The following is a 27,260-nucleotide window of genomic DNA, read 5'->3' as shown; positions in this document are numbered from 1 at the left end:
TATTTGCACTTTTTCAATATAAATAAAACATTCTTTTTTAAAAATAAAATTTCACAGACCTTTGATCTACAATGTGAATCTGGCACTTTACTTTTTATAAAAACACATTAATAAATATTAATATTTGAAAACTGGGTAGTCTGAATACACAGTAACTTCTAAAGAACTTTTAAGTGACTGTGTTGGTTAGTCCTGGAGATACTGTCTATTCAAAGAGCTGGTCAGCACAGAGAGTGGCCCTTGACAATGTGCATCATCGCTAATCCTCTAAGGCAGCTTTGTAAAATTCTACTCACACCACTTGCTGGAAGCAAATACTTTTTCTGACAGGCAAGTAGTAAAATGTCCTCATCATCATGGTAAGGTGGCTGAACATAATTTTTGTTTGCTCTGCAATGGCTACTTTACAATGCTGCTCTAAGGGGTGACAGGGCAAGCCAATTTGTACTCTTGTTCAATCTTTGACCAATCAGAGTCATTGACTGAACTGGTGATGGTTTTATGGTGTGGATAATTGACCCATGGAAACTTGACTAAGATGGACAGCTTATTTCATATAGATGACTAAACAGCCAGGAGACAGTTGCAACTTTATAGCTTTTGCTTTTAATGTACATCTTTATTAGGATTGTTCATCCTATATACCCATAACCAAGGAACAACAGCCCTTTCATAATTACAAGTCAACTGTCACAACTGCAAAACAAGCATTGAATTCTATTCAAATACTAGTACTTTTTTTTGTAAAATGTAAATATACATGGATTGACAGGTCAACGTAAAACACCACCTTAGATAAAGAAACCAAAGTGTACATTCAGTTATCCCTCAGTTCAATGGAATGCATATAAGCCAATATAACCCTCATCTCACTAATGCAGAAACTCAGAATATCACTATTAAGTCATTCAAATTCTGTCATTTTGCTTTCTACCAGTCCCTTATTCTGAAGCATTACTTTTCATTTTAAAATCCCCTTCAAATCAAAAGATATATTACAGAAATAAATATGTGGCCAAAGGCTATGACAGTCAATTTCTTGGGGCTATATTCTCCTATCAATAGGCAGCGTTAGTGGATTCAAATCTATTCAAACACTCGCAGTTAGCAGTCCAAGGAGGAGTGTGGGTCATTATTTCTCCAAAATACTATTCCTCTCAACTTCCCAAAAACATAATGGTTGCTTGAACATCCACCAAGAAGTATTTGAGATCCATATAGTCCATTCTGCCTCTTCTCTGCCACATATAAACACTCTCTCACTACCAAATCATTGTACACCTCTACCTGGATATAACGCTGTCCTCAGGAGCCAAAATAATCTATACCGCATTATATCGAACTTGCTTTGATTCACCGGAGTGCGCAGCCCCGCCCCCCCCGGAGCACTGCTTTACCGCGTTACATCCAAATTCATGTTATATCAGGTCGCGTTATATCGGGGTAGAGGTGTATATGGCAAGTCACTCTAATACAGAGTGGGGGAGGGATAGCTCAGTGGTTTGAGCATTGGCCTGCTAAACCTAAGGTTGTGAGCTCAATCCTTGAGGGAGCCACTTAGGGATCTGGGGCAAAATCAGTATGTGGTCCTGCTAGTGAAGGCAGGGGGCTGGACTTGATGACCTTTCAAGGTCCCTTCCAGTTCTAGGAGATGGGATATCTCTATTAATCTAAGTGGTGTGTCGAGTCTTCATTTATTCACTCTAATTTAAGGCTTCACGTGCCAGTAATACATTTTAACATTTTTAGAAGGGCTCTTTCTATAAGTCTATAATATATAACTAATCTATGTAAAGTACATAAGGTTTTTAAAATGTTTAAGAAGCTTCATTTAAAATTAAATTAAAATACAGAGCACCCCGGACTGGTGGCCAGGACCCGGGTGTGAGTGCCACTGAAAATCAGCTCATGTGCAGCCTTTGGCACACATGCCATAGGTTGCTTACCCCTGCTCTAGTATGAGCCATGTCTCCATGTTATATATAATATTGTGCACACTGTTAATATTATTATTTGTTCACAATTTCCACCCTAGAAAAAGTTAGATCTCCCATCCTCCCATATAGCTGAGATTAAGCCAACTGGATGGTCATAATATACACATTAAATATATAATTAACAATATAGTTACTTGCCAACAGAGTAAAAACGAGGCTTCTGTTTTAGTCTACTAGGTAGTATGTAGAGTATTTAACATATTTAATAGGACTGTCAATTAATAGCAGTTTTAATCACACTGTTAAACAATAGAATACCAATTTAAATATATTAAATATTTTTGGATGTTTTTCTACATTTTTAAATATATTGATTTCAATTACAACACAGTATACAAAGTTGACAGTGCTCACTTTATATTATAAATTTTATTACAAATATTTTCATTGTAAAATGGCAAACAAAAGAAATAATATTTTTCAATTAACCTCAAACAAGTACTGTAGTGCAATCTCTTTATCATGTAAGTGCAACTTACAAATGTAAATTTTTTTTGTTACATAACTGTACTCAAAAACAAAACAATATAAAGCTTTAGAGCCTAGAAGTCCACTCAGTCCTACTTCTTGTTCAGCCAATCACTAAGACAAACAAGTTTTTTACATTTACGGGAGATAATGCTGCCTGTTTCTTATTTACAATGTCACATGAAAGTGAGAACAGGCATTCACATGGCACTTTTGTAGCCAGCACTGCAAGGTATTTACATGACAGTTATGCTAATCATTCATATGCCCCTTCATGCTTCGACCACCATTCCAGAGGACATGCTTCCATGCTGATGATGCTTGTTAAAAAAATAATGCATTAATTAAATTTGTGACTGAACTCCTTGGGGGAGAACTGTATGTCTCCTACTCTGTTTTACCTGCATTCTGTCATATATTTCATGTTATAGCAGTTTTGGATGATGACCAAGCACATGTTCGTTTTAAGAACACTTTCACTGCAGATCTGACAAAACACAAAGAAAGTACTAATGTAAGATTTCTAAAGATAGCTACATCACTCGACTCAAGGTTTTAGAATCTGAAGTGCCTTCCAAAATCCGAGAGGGATGAGGTGTAGAGCATGCTTTCAGAAGTCTTAAAAGAGCAACACTCTGATGCAGAAACTACAGAACCCAAACCACCTGCTGGTGGCATCTGACTCAGATGATGAAAATGAACATGCGTCGGTCCGCACTGCTTTGGATGGTTATCGAGCAGAACCCGTTATCAGCATGGACGCATGTCCTCTGGAGTGCTGGTTGAAGCATGAGGGGACATATGAATCTTTAGTGCATCTGACACATAAATATCTTGCAACACTAGCTACGATTGTGCAATGCGAATGCCTGTTCTCACTTTCAGGTGATATTGTAAAAAAATAAGCAGGCGGCATTATCTCTTGCAAATGTAAACAAACTTGTTTGTCTGAGCGACTGGCTGAACAAGAAGTAGGACTGAGTGGACCTGTAGGCTTTAAAGTTTTACATTGTTTTATTTTTGAAGGCAGTATTTTTTGTACATAATTCTACACTTGTAAGTTCAACTTTCATTATAAAGAGATTGCACTACAGTACTTATTAATTACAACTAACTGTTCATTCCTATTAATAAACTATTTGAAAAGGATGATCAAAACCTGGAAATACAAATTCAAAACAAAATAATGAATCTAATATTTCTTTTTCATGTCATCCAGCTAGAGGACAGAGAGAAAGAAACAAGTTATGGCCATACACATCCTTCTTAATATACCCCAAATTTACACTTCCTGGGTTTTGTAAGAATTACACAATGATACTATTTAAGAGCTAACCATTGTATACACAGACTTGTTTTGCATTAATCACAACTCTATTAAAATTCAACTTGGGCTCCATAATTTTGGAACGGGGTAATCAGAGGAAACTTCAAAATAAAGATTATTATTTTATCATTAAAATCAAAGATCCATTTCTGTATATGAATGTTTACAACAACATAATTCATTGATTTTAATTTCAGCAAGAAGTTACTGACCACTCAATTTTCTTTAACATAAATTTAAATATTTGAGACATTAGATGATTAGTTTAGTTCTAGTCCACACAATCTCTATGCCACTACTTGCATGATGAACTAATAGTTGCAACAACCTTAAATTGAAACATGCCAACAATGCACATATAGGCTGTATAAATATTTAACCATGCCACCTAGAACGTAAATTAGTTGACATTCAACAATTAAAGCTCTCTCTCTGAAGTTGCAATATTTAAAGGTTAAAGATTAGACATGCTCCCTCTTGTGTTAAACTAAGAATGCATGCTGTTTTCTGTGACATGATGGTGGCTCAGCCATCTGTTTCCATTGAGCAAACCTCTTCAACTTTGACTACTAATTTCTGACTAACATTCACCAATAGTTCTACAGGACAAAGGTTGACTCACTTTGCACACATATTCATATGATCACTTTATATTTGTGAAATACTGTCATTTTGCATATTGTTGAAGATCACCATTAAGCATAAAATCACATTATCAAAAATATGGTACAATTAAGATTCGTAAACATAACTAAATATACATAGCAAAATAAATTACATGTATATATATATATATACATAGCAAAATAAATTACATGTATATATATATATATATAATGTTCAGTAGCTACATATTTCACACATTAGCCTAATTTACAACAAAATATCCACCGTTTGCTAATTTTTCTTTCCATGTCCTTAGTGCTAATTAACTACTGAACTAGTCTAGCATAAAAGTTTCTGCTAAAGAATCTTTAAAAAATAATGTGCATATATTTCATATCTACATGAAGAAGATAGGAAGAACATGATAGTGCTATGTAAAGGTGTGTGTACATACTATCTACCTAACTCAGGCTCCAATCTTTCAGCTTGACCCACTGAAACCCCTATATCTGCATGGAGCCTCAGTAAAGACAATTGAGGTCCAGCCATGCAGATCCAGTTGCAGGATCAGGCCCGTAGGGCAGCGTTTCTCAAACGTGGCCACCAAGGGGTTTTCCTGGACAGAGACGGGGGAGAGGGCAAAGCATTGGTCCCTTCCAGCAGTGCTGAGGGGCTCCAGGGGACGGCTTCAGCCAACCCCCCCCCCTTCAGCCATGGGACTCTAGGGGTGGCCTTCAGCCCCCCTTTCTCCACCAATTCAGCCGAGGGGCTTTGGGGGAAGGCTTCAACCCAGGGCGGCGGAGTTTCAGCAGGGCCGGCCTTACCAGGCGCCATGGTCAAGAAGCAAGAAGTGGGGTGAGCCTGGGGTGTGAGGCTGTGGAAGGGAGCTCAGGCTAATGGGGGGGGGGAAGAGCAGGGCCTTGAGGGCAATGGGGAGTCCCGAGGGGGCCAGTGAGGAGCCAGGGGAGGCAGCAGTGGCTAAAAGTGATGGGTGGGGGGGGCAGGGGAGGCAGCAGGGGCCGCAGCAGGGGCCAGAGGCACCAAAATACAACTGTACTTTTTTTTTGTTTTTAAACTAACATGATTATAAACAGGACTTTGTACCTAATGGAGGGAGATAGGATTTTAAACGTGATTTGCCCTGTTAGTTGTGGTCAGTGCTAGACTCCATGGTAAATTTAACTACAACCAGTCACACATTTTTAATCATCCCTTGCCTTGTCTACACAAGGTAGAAGGTCCAGTTCAAAATCATGTTTGTTATAATTTATTAGATAACATGTTTTAAAACATGCTGTATTTTCTAGCCTTTATTCGAGTATATTTTGAAATTTTAACACTATTAAAGTAAACTGTGCTCTTTTTCTTGGCAATATTTGTGGTTTTCATTAAATACAATGCTCTAAAGATTAACAGAAATAATGCAGCTAAACTTTAACCAGGAAGGGCAGCAAAGTCACTGTCACTATTCATGGATGTTTCATATACATGCACTTTTAAACCTTGGACCATCATGTTAATCAATAAGGTACACTTCTCAAAACGTAAGGGTCATACAAAACAGCTTCCTGCACCACTGAAGTCAATAGGAGTTTTGCCATAGACTTCAATGGAGTAAGAAACAGCTTATAATAACCTTTCCCCTCACATCCAACTTTTGGATCAGTGGTTCTCCATCTTTTTTTCATTCTGCAGGCTAATTCCTCAGAGGAAGATTTTTCTCAAGGTCTCATGGGTCATCTCTAATCCCAACCCACTAAAGTGCTCAGAAACCAGTTATGTGTGTTATGTAGGATTCTAAAAAGGATAGCCTCAAAATGTTTCATTCTGCAGACCACAAAGAATGGTTCTCTGCTAGTCCTCAGATCACTATCGGTTCAGGTCCTGATTCTGCTAAAACGCCCATGTGTCTGTCTACTCCCACAGGAAATCAAGGGGAGTAACCATAAGAAAAACTGCAGGTTCTGGCCCTTCTGGCATGGTAACAGCCTAGTTGCCAACCCTCCAGGATTGTCCTGGAGTCTCCAGGAATTAAAGATTAATCTTTAATTAAAGAGGGCATGTGATGAAACCTACAGGAATACCTCCCATCAAAATTGGCAACCCACTAACAGACAGGTGCCGAGTGCAGCGGGATAGGGAACTATTTCCTGTTTAAGCCTGGAACAAGCACCGTTTCCAGCCACAGCTGGGGCAAGAGGAGGGGAGGGGGGTCAGATCTTGCTCTCCCCGGGGTTACTGCTCCAGGCAGGCGGCCGGGGGACTCTGCTGGCTGCGCCCAGGACTCAGCCAGGCTGTGGACGGCAGGCTCCTGGTGAACAGCCAGCGCTTGGCCACGTCTGAGGCCAGGTGGCTCAGGGATGGGCACGGGGCACCTTCCACCGGCCGCGCACAGCCGACGGGGGCGAGCGGTTCCCGCGGCGTTGTCCCAGCCGCAGGAGGGAGCGAGGGCAGCCCTGCCCGCCCCTCCCAGCAGCGGGGCAACGGGGGGCGAAGCAGACCCCCCGAGGGAGCTCCGCGCTCCCCTCCTGCCGCTGGGGCAGAGACTTACGCAGCTCGGGGGCGGAGGATACCACCAGCGGCCCAGCCGGACTGGAACCTGCCGGGGGAGAGCCCGGAGCCTGCCCGCCCCCAGCGAGAACCGCCTCCCTCCCGGCGCCTGGGCACCCGCACGCGCCCCGGCCAACGGCTGTGGCTGCCCCGCCGAGGGACCGGGACCGGGTAGAGGAGAGTCGTGTCCCCCGGGAAGGGGGATAAGATAGGGGGAGTCCCCGCTCCAGGGTGAGCTGAGGGGGAAGAGGACTCACTCTGTCTCCGTTATTTAAACCTCTTCCCGCCGCCTCACTCCCGCTCCGCCCTACGCGACTTACTAGGGATCACCCCCTCCCCGTCTCCCCACGCACAAACTCCGGCAACAATCGAGGCGGCTCACAACAACCCGCCCTTCCCAGCCACACTCGCTCCCCATTCGCTCATCGCTTTGTCCGTCGACGTGTCTGCTGCGTGCATTGGCCCCTCTGCCTGCCAATCAAAGTGCACACAGCTGGAGAACCCCTCCAGGCTTCGCTTGCGGTGCATCCCGCCCCTCCGGACACCTTGTCGGGTAGTTAAAACCTCCTCTTTAACTCACCATAAAAATGTACTTGTACGTCCCGCCCAGCCAAACAGAAAGGAGATACTGATTGGGCCGAATGAATGATGAATGATTGGGCCGATAGCTTGATTGGAAAATAAAACTGTCAATCGTAGGATGTAATCCCCGCCTACGGGAATGCGTAGCTCTCCCTGATTTGTCTCTGTGGCTAGTCCCAGTGCCATGTATCATCCAATCAAACACGCTTTCACAAGTTAGAGGGCGGGACAAAGCCTATGAAGTGATAGATGCGAAAGGGGTGCAACGATTGGATGAATACTCTCTCCCTTTCTTTTCCACCACTACTGTCCAGTGGCTCATACCACCCGGCTTTAGGAGGGGGAGAGGTAATCTGTTGGTTTAGCCCGTCTCCATCAGGGACGAGAGGGGCGGGGGAAAGGAAGGAGGAGGAAGTTCTTTATTGCCCACCATGCAACGCGTGCTGTAGGTAGCTCTTTTGGGCTCTGCGCGGGGAGGGGGCGGGAGGAGGTTGGTGCCCAATCCAAGATGGCGGTGCAGGAATCAGCTGCTCAGCTCTCAATGACTTTGAAGGTGCAGGAGTATCCCACTCTCAAGGTGGGTACTAGGCATCCTGGGTGCCTGTGAGGAGGGGAGGGCCAGGCTGGGGTTGGGCGAGGTTGTTAATGACTCAGTTGGGCAGGGCTAAAGGGAGCTGGGGGCTTGACAAGCTGTGGTCCCCCACCCCCTGTATTATAACTCCCTCGGGCCCCAAGGTGTGTAACGTGCGGAGACCCCAGTTCCCTGGACCCCTTTCAGACCTCCCTCCCCGCCCCCATCTTCCTTGCCCTCTACTCATAAGGGCTATTTTCTTTCTTTTGATGTTGGGGGGACGTGCCTGGAATATGGTGCCCTCCCTGGGCAGTTCCATACCCTGAAGATGTAGGTGGGGTGGAGTCCCCAGAGCAACAACAAAAATTAAAACGATTGAAGGACTGGGGGGGCTGACTTAGGAGAAGGAAAAAGCTGAATATGCCATGGCTAAGATGTGACAGAAGGGTGCTGTGTGGGGAGGGGTGTGACTGGGACAGACTGGAGGGTGCAGAGCAGTGAGAAGGGGGCTCGGAGCATTGATCATTTAGAAGGAATGTTTAAAGGAGTTAGAACCGTGTATCATTGTTAAGAGGTGGACGGGGAGGAGGTGTTAATATGGTTCCTTGGCATCTTGATTTCCTAAATATGGAGATGAACTGCAGGGTGTCAGGGGATAAAAATGATTAAAGGGACTGGAGAGCTTATAAGGAAGAAAGAGTTAAATATCTATAGCTTGGATGGATATACTAAAGGGTTGGCTGATGTAGTAACCCAGTGTATCTGAAGGGTGTTAACTCCCCAGGTGGGAGGTGAATTGCATAGGCTGGCCAGACATCATAAAATGAGCAAAGAAAAATCTAAACTGACCATTAAGGGTAAATATTGCTGACAATAAGATCTGTTGAACTGGGGAATAGTCTCCCAGAGGAAGTGGTGGATTGATCATTTAGAATATTTTTTATATATATATTAGATCAAGTAATTCAACTGCAGTTGAATTTACTGTCGGGAACTAATCTTGCGCTGGCTAAATGGGAGTCAGGAGAGATGAGCTGGTCTGCTTAATAGGCCTTATGTCTGATTTAACTAGAATATAGTTTTCCATATAGTGTGTATCAAAAACGTTATACAAAGTAAACTTTTGAGCTTAAGTCATGTTTTACTTTCATATAGTGTTGTGTGCTTGGTTTTTTTGTTTGTTTTTGTTGTTTGTGTTGTAGGTTTCTGCCCATGTTCTTCCCGTCTGTCTCTTGCTCTTCCCTTCTTCCTCCAGTCCTACCTCCTCATTTCCCCTTCACCCTTGGGGACTAACTTGATTCCCATTTTATATCTGAAGATTTATTTTCCCTGTCATCCTGAAGTACTTAAGGCTTGACAGTATGTGGGTTAAATTTTAAGTCCCCTTAGAAAGGCACAGCCAGCAACAATGTTAAGAAATTCCTAGACAAAGAAGCCTCTTTCAATGGTTTATTTATTGATACATTCATATTGTGTTTAGACAGTCTTTCATATTCCTCAGTATTTACATGTAGTGAGAGTCAATTGTTTGCTTTTTGTGCTCTCTTTATAACATTTAAGGCTATCTACTAAGTGTCGCCCATTTGAAGAAGAAGGCAGTCATTTTAAACTAGTTTTAAGGCATTTTTCAAGTCTACTATTTACTCTTGAGATGAGGGATTTTTGCAGCATTTTAATGAGAATGAAATATTCCTTGTATTGTCATGAAATATTCAAACTAAACGGCTTAGTAAACAGGCTTGTATTAACAGTGTTAAATGTCATAAGGGCGATGTTTAAATGGCACTTAATTCTTTTTGTGTTTTGTCTCTTCCCCCCACCCCTCAGTGCTCCAGAAGCTTCCTTTCTGTTTAATATTAGTTCTTATTACAAAAAAAACTCTTGAAGCAGTCACTATTTAGTTACCACTTGCATTTATCCCCTTACGTTTCCTTGACTGTGGAGATTTCAAACCATTATTCATGCTAGAGAAAACAATTTTTTGGTAGAGGTGAAAACGACAGAGTGAATTTTCATCTCTAGTTGGTTGTTAAGAACTTAAAACAGTCTATATAAAACATGCATATAAACTTATTATGGTAACTGTGGTGGCAGCTATAATATTTTGTTACCCATCTGTGGACACTGGCAATTTTCTCTAATTGATGCAAGTAAACTATAAAGGATGTCAGAACTACATTTATATCCTTCCTGTTTCCTCCCTTTAACTTGCTCATGCCCAAATCACTAGATGATAGTAGTTGTGTAATAGCTCTACATTACAGTATGTTCCATAAGAGTGCCTTTCTTGGGAAGGAGTGCTTACGACTCTCTATATAGGGAAAATCCCTCTTATTGCTAAATTGTGGTCAATTCTGGAGTGGAAGTGCATCAACATTCTGCTTCAGCAAATCTGCACGGTATTATTTTTCAAGGGAAAGTAAAGTGACTTACTCAGCTGAATCTACAGGAGTAATTTAAGTGTATAGAAAGAATGTAACTACTTATGCTGTCTTCCTCCTCAGGACATGAGAGTTACTTGCTATCTTTCCCCCAAAAAGTTCCATTGATCTCTAATAAACCCCACTGATAGGGAATTTTGCTTTACATCTCATCTGAATGCATAATACATGAAGCCTCCAATATGCACTGATAAAAGGAAATTAAAAGGTGTCAACACTCTGAGCATGGTATTACAAAGGAATCTCACAAAACTGGGTGACTGGGCAACAAAATGGCAGATGAAATTCAATATTGATAAATGCAAAGTAATCCATATTGGAAAACATAATCCCAACTGTACATATACAATGATGGGGTCTAAATTAGCTGTTACCATTCAAGAAAGAGATCTCTGTGTCATTGTGGATAATTCTCTGAAATCATCCACTCAATGTGCAGCGGCAGTCAAAAAAGCAAACAGATTGTTGGGAATCTTTAGGAAAGGGGTAGACAATAATACAGAAAATATCATATTACCTCTATAAATTCCTGGTATGCCCACATCTTGAATACTGTATGCAGATCTGGTCACCCCATCTCAAAAAAGATATATTGGAATTGGAAAAGGTACAGAGAAGGGCAACAAAAATGGTTAAGGGTATGGAACAGCTTCCATATAAGGAGAAATTAATAAGACTGGGACTTTTCAGCTTGGAAAAGAGATGACTTAGGGGGGAGAAAGTGAATAAGGAACATAAGAACATAAGTGTTATTTACTCCTTGTAATACTAGAACTAGGTATCACCGAATGTAATTAATAGACAGCAAGTTTAAAACAGACAAAACGAAGTACTTCTTCACACAACTCGCAGTCAACCCATGGAACTCTTTGCCAGAGGATGTTGTGAAGGTCAAGGTTAACTATAACAAGGTTAAAAAAAGAATTGTATATATGTATATAAATGTATATACTCGATCATAAGCCGGTTCGTTTATAAGCCTACCCCACAAGATGGATAAGTAAAGATGGAAAAATTTTATAACCCATTCATAAGCCGACCCTATAATTCAGGGGTCAGCGAACTTTAGCTCCCGGGCCATCAGGATAAGCTGCTGGTGGGCTGGGATGGTTTGTTTATCTCGAGCGTCCGCAGGCACGGAGGTAAACCTAAGTAAACAAAGTGTCCCGGCGTGCCAGCTGCTTACCTTGACGGGCCGGGACAGCAACTGGTGGGGAAATTTTTTTGTGGGGAGAAGCTGGGAGTCAGGGGATTAACCCCTGTGACCACTCCCCACATCAGCCCATCTCTAGCCCGGACCCCTACACTCTCCCCATCCCATCCCTTCCCACCTTATCTGGGGAGGGCCAGGGGAGGATGTCTCTGACCTGGCTGGAGCTGCTCTGGCGGGCTGGGCGGTGCGGCCGCAGCCTGCCAGCCCTGGAGCTGCAGCTGCTTTGGAGGCTCTGGGGAGAGCAGCGTGGCCAGAAGCGGAGACACTCTGGCCCCGCCTCTTCCCTTCTGTCTCTGCTGGCTGTGCTGCCTCTCCTTGCTCCATGTGTTGGGGGGTGGGGCTGTGTCCCACCTTTTCCTCTCTATACCCGTTCATAAGCCGACCCCCTTCTCTGGTGCTTCCCTTTTTTACTAAAAAAAATTCGGCTTATGAACGAGTATATATGGTAGATACATTCATAGAGGATAGGTCCATCAATGGCTATTAGCTAGAATGGGCAGGGATGTAAAATCATGCTCTGAAGTGTTCCTAGGCTGTGTTTGCCGGAAGCTGGGAATGGGCAACAGGGGATGGATCACTTGATTACCTGTTCTGTTCATTCCTTCTGAAGCACCTGGCATCATCCAATGATGGAAGACAGGGTACCGGGCTAGATGGACCATTGGTCTGACCCAGTATGGCCATTCTTCTGTTCTTAAAGTAGTGGAGCTGGACTCAGTGTAGCATTCTCTGATGGAAGGTACCGAGTTCTTCTGAGCTGTGCAGAGTAGTTTACCAGTACACCTTAAGTGGGACAGTGGGAGAAAATAAATAGATATACTGTATGTTGTTCCCATCCTGCACTCAGGCCAACTTTGACTGTCAAACAAAATCCTGTATATAAATTAAGGTTCTAATTATGTCTTGGATTTGCTGAAATATCCAAGAGCAATAGTCAAGTGACTTACAATATCATCAGAAACTTTTGAGGGAATAGCTGCATTATTATTTCAGTGGGTGGGATTTGGAGAGAAGAGGAGCAGAACAGAAGAGGCAAGACTTCATACTCTTTAACATGTACTTGATACAGAATAGATGGTACCAAAAAAAAAAAAAAGAGGATTTGCAAAGTAGGAGTATGATCTTGTGGTTATCTGCAAGCAACCCCATCCATTTTACTAAATAAAATATGTACAGAGAAGTGGGTAGTCTGACATACTATTGCTGTTTCTCTGCAGTTGGGCTCTGTGCAAGCATTCTCTAAATTTTCCTATAGCAATTTTTTGAAGTAACTTTGATGCTGAAGAACCTTCAGGCTTTGGATCTAATGGGACCCACTCCTTTGCCCTGGCAATAAAGTATATTTGTTTAGTACAACAAAAGTAAGAAAATATACTTATGAGCAGAGACATGCATAATTTTATAAACAAATTTTAGAGTGACTATGTACTGTAGATTTCATTTTCTGACTTCAGGTAAGCTGTTGCACCTGCAGAAAATCATTTTAAATATGGAATTTCCTGATGCTTTGAGGAGGAGGGATCCTATTAGCATTTGCTTCAAAACAGGACACTAATAATTAAGTTGAACTTGTAGTATATTTGCTTGTAGTCCTCTTCCCTCCTCAACAACGCTTTGTATCACTTTTGTTTCCAGATTATTAACTCTCTGGCATTGGCTTCCTATGTTTGTACAGTACCTAACATATTTGGCATCTCTGGGCACTCTTAATAATTGTAAAATTATTTGAATTAGTGAAAGCTGCTAGAAAACAGAAGTAAAGGAAACTTATCAAATTCTCTTCGTTCTTGCTAAATCCTGAATGAAGAGCATTTCAGAGCTTAAGCGTCATGAAACATAGTATAAAAATACATGCAAGCTTTCTTTGTCCTGCATTCTCTAATCAGTTCTTGCTTCCTTAGTGTTTCTCGCTTTCTTTTAAACCCCTCCCCATGATCCTTTGCTACAGTAATCCATGTATTAATCAGTATCACACCTTATCTCTAGGCCTATACATTTGGCAAACAACTGTTTTGGCAGCTATATATTTGCTGGCAGGACATGATAGCAAAATCATTCGGTGCCTGTAAACATAAGATGTGGCCTGCATGATATACTTGGCCTTTCTTAGCCCAGGGCCTGAAAATATACTATGTAGAAATACTGTATGTTCATATGCAAGGATTTACATATAAATTAGTGTAGCATATTTCACAAATGGTAAAATTGTCATACCTTTTTGCTTAAAGCAAGATGCAGGCGGATGCTAGGACACCTAAGTGCCACTCTGAGGCCAGATGGCTTTAACTGGCCCAAACACCATGCGTTAACTGCTGCATAACCTCTCTACTTTAATTATCTTCTTAACTTTCATAAACATACACTGTATAAATGAGCTAACTTTGGTTTTACAAATTTCCTTCACAAACCAGTATAATCGTCTTGTGTGAAGTGCTGTCACTTGAACTACGATGGAGTTGAAGGTTATTATATGATCCAGTAGGAGTTGTGGCATTATTTATTTGTATTACAGTAGTACCTATGAGGCCCTAACCAAGACTGACTCCATTGTGTTAGGCACGTCCAAACACATATTGAAGACTGTCTCTTTCCCTGAGGAGTTTGTAATCAAGCTATACAAGACAGGCAAAAGATTGGAGAAACAGATGAAGCGACTTTGGCTTTCTCAACCATGGAATGCTGCTCCAGGAAGGATGACTGCTGGGAATAGATGTGGTTCATGTGACCAAGAAGACGACCATCTTTGGATACACTCACCAACCTAATGAGAAGGGCTTTAAACTAGGTAAAAAGCCCATAGGTAGTTTTTTTGTTTTTGGTTTTTTTAAAGGCAATTTTAAAATTAGATGTTGTGGGAGGATGGGAAATGGAAAATTACAATTGGGTCATAGGATTAATGAGGGAGAACCGTGAGGGAGTTGATACAACACCTTAGATGTTTGTACACAAATATAAGGACTATGGCAAATAAAGAGGAAGAACTGGAAATATTAGTACTAGGGTTGTCAAGCAATTAAAAAAAATTGTGATTAATCATGCTGTTAAACAACAGAATACCATTAATTTAAATATTTTTGGATGTTTTCTACATTTTCAAATGTATTGATTTCAATTACAACACAGTATACAAAGTGTACAGTGCTTACTTAATATTTATTTTTGATTACAAATATTTGCACCGTAAAAAACAAAAGAAATAGTATTTTTCAATTCACCTAATACAAGTACTGTAGTGCAGTTTGTTTACCATGAAAGTTGAACTTAAAAATGTACAATTATTTACAAAAAAACCTGCCTTCAAAAATAAAACAATGTAAAACTTTGAGCCTACAAGTCCAATCAGTCCTACTTCTTGTTCAATCAGTAACAGAAAAAAGTTTGTTTACATTTGCAGAAGATAATGCTGCCTGCTTCTTGTTTACAATGTCACCTGAAAGTGAGAACACGTGTTTGCATGACATTGTTGTATCCGGCATCACGAGATATTTACATGCCACATGTATTAAAGATTCATATGTCCCTTCATGCTTCAACCACCGTTCCAGAGGATGTGCGTCCACGCTGATGACGGGTTCTGCTCGATAATGATCCAAAGAAGAGTGGATATCATCAATGTTCATTTTCATTATCTGAGTCAGCTGCCACCAGCAGAAGGTTAATTTAATTTTTTTGGTGGTTTGGGTTCTGTAGTTTCTGCATCTGAATGTTGCTCTTTGAAGACTTCTGAAAGCATGCTCCACACCTCATCCCTCTCAGATTTTGAAAGCCACTTCAGACTCTTAAATCTTGGATCGAGTGCTTTAGCTATCTTTAGAAATTTCACATTTGTATCCTCTTTGCATTTTGCCAGATTTGCAGTTAAAGTGTTCTTAAAAAGAACAACGTGTGCTGGGTTATCATCCGAGACTGCTAGAACATGAAATATATGGCAGAATGCAGTTAAAACATAGCAGGAGACCTACAGTTCTCCCTAAAAGAGTTCAGTCACAAATTTATTTAACATATTTTTTTAACTAGCGTCATCAGCATGGAAGCATGTCCTCTGGAACGAAGGCCGAAGCATAAAAAGGCATATGAATCTTTAGCACATCTGGCACATAAATAACTTGCGATGCCAGCTACAACAGTGCCATGCGAATGCCTGTTCTCACTTTCGGGTGATATTGTAATTAGGAAGTGGGTAGCATTATCTCCCATAAATGTAAACAAGCTTGTTTGTCTTAGCAATTGACTGAACAAGAAGTAGGACTGAGTGGACTTGTGGGGTCTAAAGTTTTACTTTGTTTTTTGAGTGCAGTTATGTAATAAAAACCCCTACATTTGTAAGTTGCACTTTCATGATAAAGAGATTGTACTACAGTACTTGTATGAGGTGAATTGAAAAATACTATTTTTATCATTTTTACAGTACAAACACTTGTAATAAAAATAATATAAAGTGAGCACCGTACATTTTGTATTCTTTCTAATTGAAATTGAAGAAAAACAGCCACAAATATTTAATACATTTCAATTGGTATTCTGTTTAAAACTGTGATTAAAAAAACTTCAATTAAAATTGCGATTAATTTTTTTGAGGTAATCACATGAGTTAACTCTTGTGATCAATCAACAGCCCTAATTAGTACATGAGCTAAATTATGACTTCATGTGACAAAGTGGGAACTTTCTGTAATATTTTTATGAATTATTTGAAATGACTTTCTTGACTTGAGGTTAACTAGTGGGTGCAGAAGCGTTCTAATGCCCTTGTTGCGTTGAAGATGTTCGTGTCAAGTAAGTGTCTGGGGTGCTCTGTATGGGTCATTAGGGATTGGCTGAAACTGGTCAATATCAGTGGAGGATTTGGAAAGACAATAGGAACCCCAAGGACTGAGCATTGACACTTATCTGTGGGAAACTCAGGCAAGCAGAAGATGTGAATGCAGCCTGGGTGTGCAGGAGGAACATAATGGACCGCAAGGTGATCAGAGACTGGGACAAGAGCTGGCCTTTGAGAGACATAGCAGCTGTCACCTGGGACTGACAAACAGAGCGAGCGAGATGGAGACAGACAAAATGGATGCTGCAGCAGCGTGACTGGGTAAAGCGCTGACTTTAGTCAGCCTGAACTCTTGTCTTCACCTTTGCTTCTCCTTGCTAACCTAAGGACTTCCCGGTTCTGTATTCCAGTTGACTAATAAACCTTACTCTATTCTGAAAAGGCTACCTGGTGTCACTAAAAATAGATGTGGAGGTCTGATTCCTCAAGAGGGCAAAAAGTCTCTGAGTAGGAATCTATCTCAGTTGGACTTAGTGGGCAGAGCTCCCTTTGTGAAACTGAAGTGCTAGAGGCTCAATCTAGGCGATGTTGAGGTTGTGTGACCCACCTTTAGGAGAGTGGGACCCTTGGGGATCTGGCATACTGAAGAGGTCCCTCCAAGGAATTGTTTAAAAAATGGAGCATAGTACAGATCCTGTGGAACTGGCATCACTGAGAACTGATGGGATAGATATCATGACTGAAATATTGGTATAGAGGAGTAAAGCTTGTTCAGGAAAAAGGGAAGGTGTTGCATTATACATCAAGAATATATACATTTGTTCTTAGGTGAGAGATCAGTTGAAAGTCTCTGGGTGAAGGAAAAGGGGGGGGGGGAAACAGGGTATCATGGTAAATATACTCTAGTCCACCAAATCGGGAGGAAGTGAATGAGGCATTTCTGGAACAAATAACAGAAATATCCAGAACACAAGACCTGGTAATAATGGAGGTGGTGGGGGGACTTTAAATACTCAAACATCTGCTAGAAAAGTTATATAGCAAAACACAAAATCTACAGTATGGTCTTGGACTATACTGGGGACAACTTTTTTTCCCCAGAAAGTGGAAGAAGTAACAAAGACAACCATTTTAGCCTTGATTCTGACCAACAGGGAGGAATTTTTTGCAAATCTGAAGACTGAAGGTAATTTGAGAGAAAGTGATCATGAAATGACAGATTTCGTGATTCTACGGACAATAAGTGAAAGCAGCAGAATAAGGACAATGGACCTCAAAAAAGCAGACTTTAACAAACAAAGAAACTGGTAGGTAAGGTCCCTTGGGAAGAAAATCTAAGGGAAAAAAAGAGTTGTGGAGAGCTGGCAGTTTTGCATAGACAGTGTTAAAGGCATACCAGCAAACTGTTCTGGTTGAAGGAAGAATAGTAAGAGGCCAATATCCCTATAGCTGTTTAAGGACCCCCTATCCACCACAAATCATAAAAAGTGGAAGCATGGACAAATTGCTAAGTATGAGTATAAATAATCCGTTAAACATGTAGGGACAAAATCAGAATGGATAATGCACCAAATGAGTTAGATCTGGCAAGGGAATTAAAGGCAAGAAGAAGAGGTCCTATAAATATATTAAGATCAAGAGAAAGACAAAGAAAAGTCTAGGTCTACTTACCTAGCAGGGAAAGAGAGCTAATAATGGATGACACCAAGAAGTCTGAAGTGTTTGCCTGTTTTGCTTGTCTTCACTAAAAAGGTTAATTATGTTCAGATGATTAGCATAATAAATATTAAAAAGGGGGAAGGAGCATAAGCCAGAATACGGGGGGGAAAAACGGGTTAAAAATATTTAGATAACTGGTGTGTATTCAAGTTGGTGTAAGGCCTGACAAAATTTATCCTAGAGTATTTAAGGACACAATCTCTGAACAGTTAACAATTATCTTTGAGAACTCATGGAGGATTGGTGAGGTCCCTGAGGACTGGAGAAGGGCAAACTTAGTACCTATCTTTAAAAAGGGGAACAAAGAGGACCCTGGGAATTAGACCAGTCAGTCCTATCTTGACACCTGGAAAGATACTGGATCAAATTATTAAATAAATAATGCCTGATTTTCAGTGGCATTCACACTGCCTGGGTCCTGGCCGCCGATCCGGGGGCTCTGCATTTTAATTTAATTTTAAATGAAGCTTCTTAAACATTTTAAAAAACGTATTTACTTTACATACAATAGTTTAGTTATATATTATAGACTTACAGAAAGAGACTTTCTAAAAACGTTAAAATGTATTACTGGCACGTGAAACCTTAAATTAGCGTGAATAAATGAAGACTTGACACACCACTTCTGAAAGGTTGCCGACCCCGATTTACACCATTCTTGACAGGTGTTTGTCTAAGCTGTTCTTAAAAACCTGCAATGAAGAGGATTCCACAACCTGCCCTTGAAGCCCATTCCAGTCCTTAACTATCCTTATAGTAGGAAAGGTTTTCCTAATATTTAACCTAAAATCTCCCTTGCGGCAGGTTAAGCTGATCGCTTCTTGTCCTATCTTCAGTGGACATGAAAAACAATTGATCAGCCCTTAACACATTTGAAGACTGATGGGGGACCTGCAGAGTCCCCCAGACCGGTGGCCAGGACCCAGGCAGTGTGAGTGCCATTGAAAATCAGCTCACGTGCCACCTTCAGCACGCGTGCCATAGATTGCCTACCCCTGTTGTAGATATACTTGGTCTTGCTTCAGTGCAAGGGACCGGATTTGATGACTTCTTGAAGTTCTTTCCAGCCCTACATTTCTGTGATTCTGTGACTTGCTTAAGGTCACACAGGAGGACTGTGTTAGAGCCAGGCGTTCTACTTGACTCTTGACAGCGAGATATCTTTGACAAAGCTTTAAAAAGTGTCTAGTGGAACTTTGCTTTTAGAAGGGGAGTCAAAGATGGCAGCTACTAAAAAAAAAAAAAAAAAGTGTGGTGGGAGTGACAGTTTCCACCACATTTCTAATGTATGCCACTACACAAACCCTAAGATTGATGACAGTTGGATTACATAAGGATGCAAGAGATCATTGTACAACAGCAAAATGATCTAGCAAGATGTTGGCTGAATTTTGTAAATGAGAAACTTGCACAGAACGAAATAGGTGACTAAAGGAGATTGATTAAATTTTCTTGTATAATTGTTCCTATGGAAAAGTTTAATCCCCCCAAAAATCTGTATTTGATTTGCTTCTTTTGTACAAGTGTGTATGTTAGTTGAACTGTGTCAATTTGTTATCTTAGGCCAGGTCTACACTACCCCCCTAATTCGAACTAAGGTACGCAACTTCAGCTACGTGAATAACGTAGCTGAAGTTCGAAGTACCTTAGTTCGAACTTACCTTGGTCCACACTCGGCAGGCAGGCTCCCCCGTCGACTCCGCGGTACTCCTCTCGCCGAGCTGGAGTACCGCAGTCAATGGCGAGCACTTCCGGGTTCGACTTATCGCGTCCAGACTAGACGCGATAAGTCGAACCCAGAAGTTCGATTGCCAGCCGCCGAACTAGCGGGTAAGTGTAGCCAAGGCCCTAGACACTATTAGTTCATTCTCTTGAAGTGTTGAAATAGCAGACAAAATTCTGAGCAATATTGAGTGGTGACCTTTTATTTTTTTTATATAAAGATAGATATCTCTCAGTGTCCAGTTTAGAGCAGCTAAAACCCTTGAATAAAAATAGTATTAAAGTGAAATAGTATTATGAAACTGACATGTTTTGTAACTGAGGGAAGTTCATGTTTTGCACAACATTTTTTTCCCCTAAACGTCATAATTTTTGGAAAAATCTCACACCCTACCACACAGACTTAGAAAATTAACATTACTGCATAGGAAAACTTAGTCCACCTTTGAACTTTGGCTCTTAATTCTTGATATGAATATTTGTGAGAAATAAAAATTTAAACCCAACCACTTGTCCTAGGTCTCTTATCTATCTAATCTATCTGTCTAATCTATATTTATTTATTTATTTATTTTATTTATTAGCCTTTGATTAAAGGTAGGCCAGCAACTCCGGGAAAAATTATTACTACTGTAGAGGAAAACAGTGGGTCATGGTTTAGTGGGCTGATAACAGGGCTTGGAATCAGAAGAATTGGGTTCTGTTAATGGTTCTGCAAATTAGTGGCAATATAAATTACTTTTCTAACCCATATGTAAAATAGAGATAATGCCAGCTCAACTCTGTGAAATAATCTGAGATTGACAGATGAAGTGCTGTAGAATACAAGTGATAAATTTATTGCATTACTCCTACACAAAAATGCTTTACCTATTGCTGGTCCACAAAGTAATCTAGTCTCATGTGCAGAATAAGTTACTCTATCTGAAGAATGATAGATGAGGAGTACAGTACTATTTTACATATCCTGTCCAAGTGTGTGGACCTTATTTGCTGCTCAGACGTGTGTCCTGGATGGGTTGACCTCTATTTTGATTTTGGGATTTTTTTTTTCTTGTTTACAATTAAAGTATTTAGGAGGCATTGCATTCTGCCTCTGCTTCTCTGCTACTGCACCTTTCCTCTTGTGCACAACGCTCCTAGCTCACTCTTTCACATTTCTGCTTTTCACGACTGTCTCATTACTGCCACTGTTTGACTTTGTCTTTCTCTCTTAGTTGCCCAGGAAAATTTAACCTCTGTCTTAATAGACCAAAAAGGGTGTGGCCATGTGTGTGGCTTTTTTTTTTTTTTAATTAATTAATTTTTTATTTTGGTTGAGTTTAGTTTATCTTGAATGAAAAGCCTGTAAAGATGCAGGCTAACACAGAAGCATAGGCCAAAACATGGCCAGCTAACACAGCTTCAGGCACGTTAGCCTGTGTGTTTATAGTGCTTTTAATTTGTGTTAAGATAACGTAATTGGGGGAAAAAAAACCTTTGTTTTTCCTGTCAAAACAGGGTCTTAGATGCAATGTTTTAGGGCTCTCTATTTATTTATTTATTTATTTATTTATTTTAAAATCCCCTTAGTGGTCACCATTAGACTGGTTTGTAATCATGTGACTGTAGTGGTCAGTTTGTGGATTCTCTTAACTTTACTACTACTACTAATAAAAGTAGTGTTTGTACTGCACTAGCACCCAAAGGCCCAAATTGGGATCAAGAACTTTTTTGTTAGGAAGCACAAGAAGACATGATGCCTGGCTCAAAGAAATTAAAATGTGTCCAGGATCCTTTTTATGCTAATTCTTTAATCACTGGATAAGCTGACCGGGCTAATCTGCTGACCCACATTTAGTAAGGGAGCACGTGAAACTGCAACCTACCAGTCCAATTTTTGTTTCTCTATATTTTGTCCAACAGTCATAGAATCATAGACAAGTAGGGCTGGAAGGGACCACAAGAGGTCATCTAGTCCATCCTCCCTGTGCAGAGGCAGGAGTAAGTATACCTAGAGTCCTAGACCATAGACCATCCCTGACAGGTGTTTGTGTAACCTGTTCTTAAAGATCTCCAAGATGGGGATTGCACAACCTTCTTAGGTAACCTGTTCAAATGCTTAACTATTCTTGTTGTTAGGAAAAAAACTAATTTTTAACTTGAATCTCCCTTGCTGCAAACTAAGCTGATCGCTTCTTTACCTGCCCGTGGTGGATTTGCAGAAGAACTGATTGTTAGCCTCTCTGTAACAATTTTTTACATATTTGTTGACTGTTATGTCCTCAGACTGTCTTCTCTTCTCTAGACTAAACATGCTCAATTCTTTCATTATTTCTTCATAGGTCATATTTTCTCAAAGTCTTATAATTTTTGTAGCTCTCCTCTGGACTCTCTCCAATTTGTTCACATATTTTATTGAAGTTTGGTGCCCAAAACTGGGCACAATATTCCAGCCACTGCCTCACCAGTGCTAAATTGAACAGGTAATTACCTCTCGTGTCTTAAGACGCTCCTGTTAATACATCCCAGAACTATGCTTGCCTTTTTTTCCCCTCACTATCACACTGTTAACTCCTATTCAACTTGTCATCCATTATAATCTCCCCAGATCCTCTTCTGCATTACTGCTGCCTAGCCAGTTATTCCTGGTTTTGTGTTTGTGCATTTGATTTCCCCCCCCTTCTAATTGTAGCACTATGCACTTCATCTTGTTGATTTCAGACCAGTTCTCCAAATTATCAGGATCACTTTTGAATTCTAATCTTGTCCATCAAAGTGCTTGCAACCCCACCCAGATTGCTGTCATCTGCAAGTTTTTACCAACACAGTCTCCCCTCCTTTATTCAGGTTATTAATGAAAATATTGGATAGTACAGAGCCACTACAGACTCTTGTGGACCCCACTACATTTGCCTCCTCCCCCCCAGTTTGACAGCAAATCATTGATAATTACACTTTGAGTCTGAGCTTTAACTCAGTTTTGCATCCATGTAATATTTCATCTAAATCATATTTCTGTAGTTCGCTTATGAGAATGTCATGTAGGACACTGTCAAAAGCCTTAGTTATGTCCAAATACATCATGTCTACAAATTTTCCCCTTTCCATTAAGCCAGTAACCCTGTCAAAGAAGGACGTTAGTTTGGTTTGGCGTGACTTGTTCTTGACAAATTCATGTTGGCTGTAACTTATCACCCTATTATTTGCTAGGTGCATACAAATTGAATGTTTAATAATTTGTTCCAGTATTTTTGAGTATTGATGTTAAGATGACTGGTTTCATTCTCAATGTCCTCCTTCCCCTCCCCCCCCCATCCTTTTTTTTGAAGATGGGTACTATTTTTGCTCTTCTCCAGTCTTCTAAAATCCCACCCATCCTCCATGAGTTCTCAAAGATAATCACTGCTGGTTCAGAGATTGCCTTGGCTAGTTCCTTAAGTATGCTAGGATGTTTCTTCATACACTGCTGACTTCAGTAAATCTAACTTATCTAAGTATTTTAACCTCCTTTTTCCCTATTCTCTCTCCAGATTCTTCTCCCTTGCTAATATGTTAAGCAACTGCCCCATAAACTTACCCATGTGTGTATGTCTCACTTATATGCACTTGTCTGTACACATGTACTTTTATATTAATTAGCATTTGGACGTCTTCCATACCTAGAAGCTTGTTCCGTTTTTCATCAGTAACTCTATTAACGTTAAAGAGCACACATGGAGACATCAGCAAAAGTCATGCTCACCATGATTAAAGGTATTGTGTTCACATCACACTTGCCCTAGATACAAAAACATAAGGCAAGAAGCTGGATATTGCACATGTATGAACTCATTCTGGTACCTTTTTGTTTAAAGAAGGGGGGAAAAAAAGTCTCTTGAGACTTTATTGTGGTTTTGACATTGCCGTGCTAGTAGTTGCAGAATCAGTAACTCATGCCAAACAGCTTTACTAACAAGGGTGGGAAAGTTCAGATATCTTTTACAAAACTACAGATGTAAGTGAAGAGTGGTTGCTTCAACTACATGACTTGATGTTAGGCCAAAACTAGAGATTATTTAAAACATGCGCATGTCTGCGCGCACACACACGTGCACGTGTGCGTGCACACACACACACTTGATAGAGTTGAAAAGTTCTGTTAAAAAGGACTAACCATAACAGAGAAATTGTTCCACGTCCTCCGATTTGTGACTGCATGGAGCACACTCCTTCCCTTTATAACTGCAAAACAGTCCTGTGACGACAACTTCTTTTACGTATGTGGAAAAGTAAACCTTTTGAATTTTTAGCTATCAATCTTGTACTGTAACTCCTCACATAAAGTCGTCCTGATTAACTGTTTTGTTCTTACGTTGCTGATCAATTAGAGAACATGCTCATTTAAAGTTGCGCAATGCTCCCATATAACATTGTTTGGCTGCTGCCTGCTTTGTCCACTGCTCGCAGATAGAGCAGCCCATTAGAGCTAGCTGGTGGGGGCTTGGAACCAGGGTGGACCAGCAGCCCCCCCATCAGCTCCCCGCTCCCCTAAGTTCCCTGTGCAACAGCCACCCAGCAGGCAATCAATTTACATTAATTCTTATGGGGAAATGAGATTCGCTTAACATCGTTTCGCTTAAAGTAGCATTTTTGAGGAACAACTCCAACGTTAAGCGAGGAGTTACCTATTTAATTGCCATGTTTTGTCCTCCCCCGTTTATTGTTTATCTTCTCCACCCCTCAAAAAAAAAAAAGGCTGCTTTGCCTTCTGGTCCCGTTTTATTCCTCTCCTTCTTCATGTGCTTCCCTGGATATTCTTCCCCTCTGCAGCTCCTGTCCCATTGACTCCTATTTCCTCTTCTCTTACCAAGTAGAGTAAGTTAGGTTGACTTGTTATTTCCAGTTGTAATTACAGTTCTCCAGCCTCTCTTCTACAATGGGATTCTAATGAGCGGGAGGAAAAGAAGAGCCAGCACCGTCTTATATGATCAGCCTGCTTACCCCAGACAATTTGTACTCCACAGGATCAGTTTGGGAACTGCTGTACTGGAGGACTAGTATAAATGTACTTTCATATCCGTTTCGTGTGTTGTAAGAGGGTGGGGGCATGTCTCTACTGCAGCTCCTAGCTTTCTCTAAGGGTCGTTGTGAGATAAATGGACACAATTACATGATGTCAATTTTGTTATATGTTGTCTGGGAAAGCTATGAGCAACAGACACTGAACTGTTTTAACTGCTGTTTCAGACAGATAACAATACATCAATTAACATTTGGAATGCTGCCTTCAACAATAAAGGGCTAGAAATGTAGCACTTATTAAATCTCAATAAAATAAGTTTAAATGCTGCAGACACAACTCCCCTCCACATCCAGTCCACCAACACCAGAAAACTTTCTCTTGCTACTTGTGAGTGGATTTTTTAAGCCCTTCTTAAGTGCTCCAGGACAGTTTCACAAATGGGAGGGGGGTGAGAAAGGGCAGTGCTTTAGTATTTTTTTTTCTTTAAGGCTGGGGTTTTGTTTTTGGTTTTTTTAAGAGCCCTCTAAGACATCTTTCTATGGTGTGTTAATTTCCCTGATGGATTGGGTGCAGAAATGCTATACCCAGTGCCTAGATGAGAGTTTTCTGGCTGTGACTCAATCCAGATGTGAGGAGTGGGGGAAGAAGCTGAAAAATTTGGCTCAGCTGTATATCTGCATGCCTGCCAGAGCGTAAGAACACCATTTGTAAAACACAACAGAGGGTCCTGTGGCACCTTTAAGACTAACAGAAGTATTGGAGCATAAGCTTTCGTGGGTAAGAACCTCACTTCTTCAGATGCAAGTAATGGAAATCTCAAGAGGCAGGTATAAATCAGTATGGAGATAACGAGGTTAGTTCAATCAGGGAGGGCGAGGTGCTCTGCTAGCAGTTGAGGTGTGAACACCAAGGGAGGAGAAACTGCTTCTGTAGTTGGATAGCCATTCACAGTCTTTGTTTAATCCTGATCTGATGGTGTCAAATTTGCAAATGAACTGGAGCTCAGCAGTTTCTCTTTGGTGTCTGGTCCTGAAGTTTTTTTGCTGTAAGATGGCTACCTTTACATCTGCTATTGTGTGGCCAGGGAGGTTGAAGTGTTCTCCTACAGGTTTTCGTATATTGCCATTCCTGATATGATTTGTGTCCATTTGTCCTCTTGCGTAGTGACTGTCCAGTTTGGCCAATGTACATAGCACAGGGGTATTGCTGGCACATGATGACATATATAACATTGGTGGACGTGCAGGTGAATGAGCCGGTGATGTTGTAGCTGATCTGGTTAGGTCCTGTGATGGTGTTGCTGGTGTAGATATGTGGGCAGAGTTGGCATCGAGGTTTGTTGCATGGGTTGGTTCCTGAGTTGGAGTTGTTATGGTGCGGTGCGTGGTTGCTGGTGAGAATATGCTTAAGGTTGGCAGGTTGTCTGTGGGCGAGGACTGGCTTGCCTCCCAAGGTCTGCCTCTGGAGATTTCCATTACTTGCATCTGAAGAAGTGAGATTCTTACTCACGAAAGCTTATGCTCCCAATACTTCTGTTAGTCTTAAAGGTGCCACAGGACCCTCTGTTGCTTTTTACAGATTCAGACTAACACGGCGACCCCTCTGATACTTGTAAAACAGAGACACAGCTTGAGGGTGGTGGTAGGTCCTAGGCTGCTAGTAAGTGCTCGGGTAGCAGCTGTGGCCAAGCACTTTTTTCCATTTAGGCCTACCAAGATGGTTGTGACCTTTCTCTCTATGGCAAGGTTCACCTCAATTATCCATGCCTTTCTCATCTCCAGAATAGATTGTTGTAATGTGCTGCCCATGTGGTTACACCTTGAGATCATCCCTCCTATAGCATACTGCCAGAGTCCGGATTAGTAAACATCTGAGCTAAATTTTCCTCTCATTATAAATAAGAAAGCTGCTGGCATGGTGTTGTGGAACTTGGTTTCCTTACTGGGTGTGGCAGGGCAACATCCCATCCCTGTCCTCTGCTCTCTCTATGCACCCTTGGAGACATTCAGTTGTCAAACACCTCCGTGCAATTTATTTACATTTGTTCTTCCCACCACCTGGCAGATCCATACATCATAATTATTTAGGCTTTCAGTTTCACCTCAGTTCTCTGCTGAGGAGAGGGAAGATTGCCCTGCTAGCCTGCCTCTCTCTTCCCTGTACTTCCTTCTTGTGCTGCCTTATACACCTCTACCCCGATGTAACTTGACCCGATATAACACGAATTTGGATATAGCGCGATAAAGCAGTGCTCCGGGGGGCTGGGGCTGCACAGTCCGGCAGATCAAAGCAAGTTCAATATAATGAAGTAAGATTTT

At 41.1% G+C, this 27,260-nt stretch overlaps 2 protein-coding genes across 12 annotated transcripts in view; one reads left to right on the top strand and one right to left on the bottom strand.

The window, feature by feature from the left end:
• CTBP1 (C-terminal binding protein 1) overlaps positions 1-7,252 on the bottom strand; it is a 416,680-nt gene extending 409,428 nt beyond the window's left edge. For 2 of the 3 annotated variants that reach the window (XM_042855560.2, XM_065597166.1), the window contains exon 1: positions 297-313. The gene's annotated coding sequence lies outside the window, so the exon portion shown is untranslated. Of the gene's footprint in view, positions 1-296; positions 314-7,205 lie in introns of those variants that run through there. The other variant, XM_065597190.1, reaches the window with a different exon arrangement.
• Positions 7,133-27,260, top strand: part of MAEA (macrophage erythroblast attacher, E3 ubiquitin ligase) — a 116,962-nt gene continuing 96,834 nt past the window's right edge. For 2 of the 9 annotated variants that reach the window (XM_024106466.3, XM_024106465.3), the window contains exon 1: positions 7,729-7,878. In XM_024106466.3, coding sequence (XP_023962234.2) covers positions 7,780-7,878 — 99 coding nt within the window. In that variant the 5' untranslated portion in view covers positions 7,729-7,779. Of the gene's footprint in view, positions 8,108-14,267; positions 14,541-27,260 lie in introns of all 9 variants that reach the window. The other 7 variants (XM_065597214.1, XM_065597210.1, XM_065597211.1 and 4 more) reach the window with 7 other exon arrangements.

Source organism: Chrysemys picta, chromosome 5, assembly GCF_011386835.1.
Source record: "Chrysemys picta bellii isolate R12L10 chromosome 5, ASM1138683v2, whole genome shotgun sequence".
NCBI lineage: Eukaryota > Metazoa > Chordata > Testudines > Emydidae > Chrysemys > Chrysemys picta.
The sequence above is the reverse complement of the archived record's forward strand: the minus strand, read 5'-3'. Positions and strand labels throughout refer to the sequence as shown.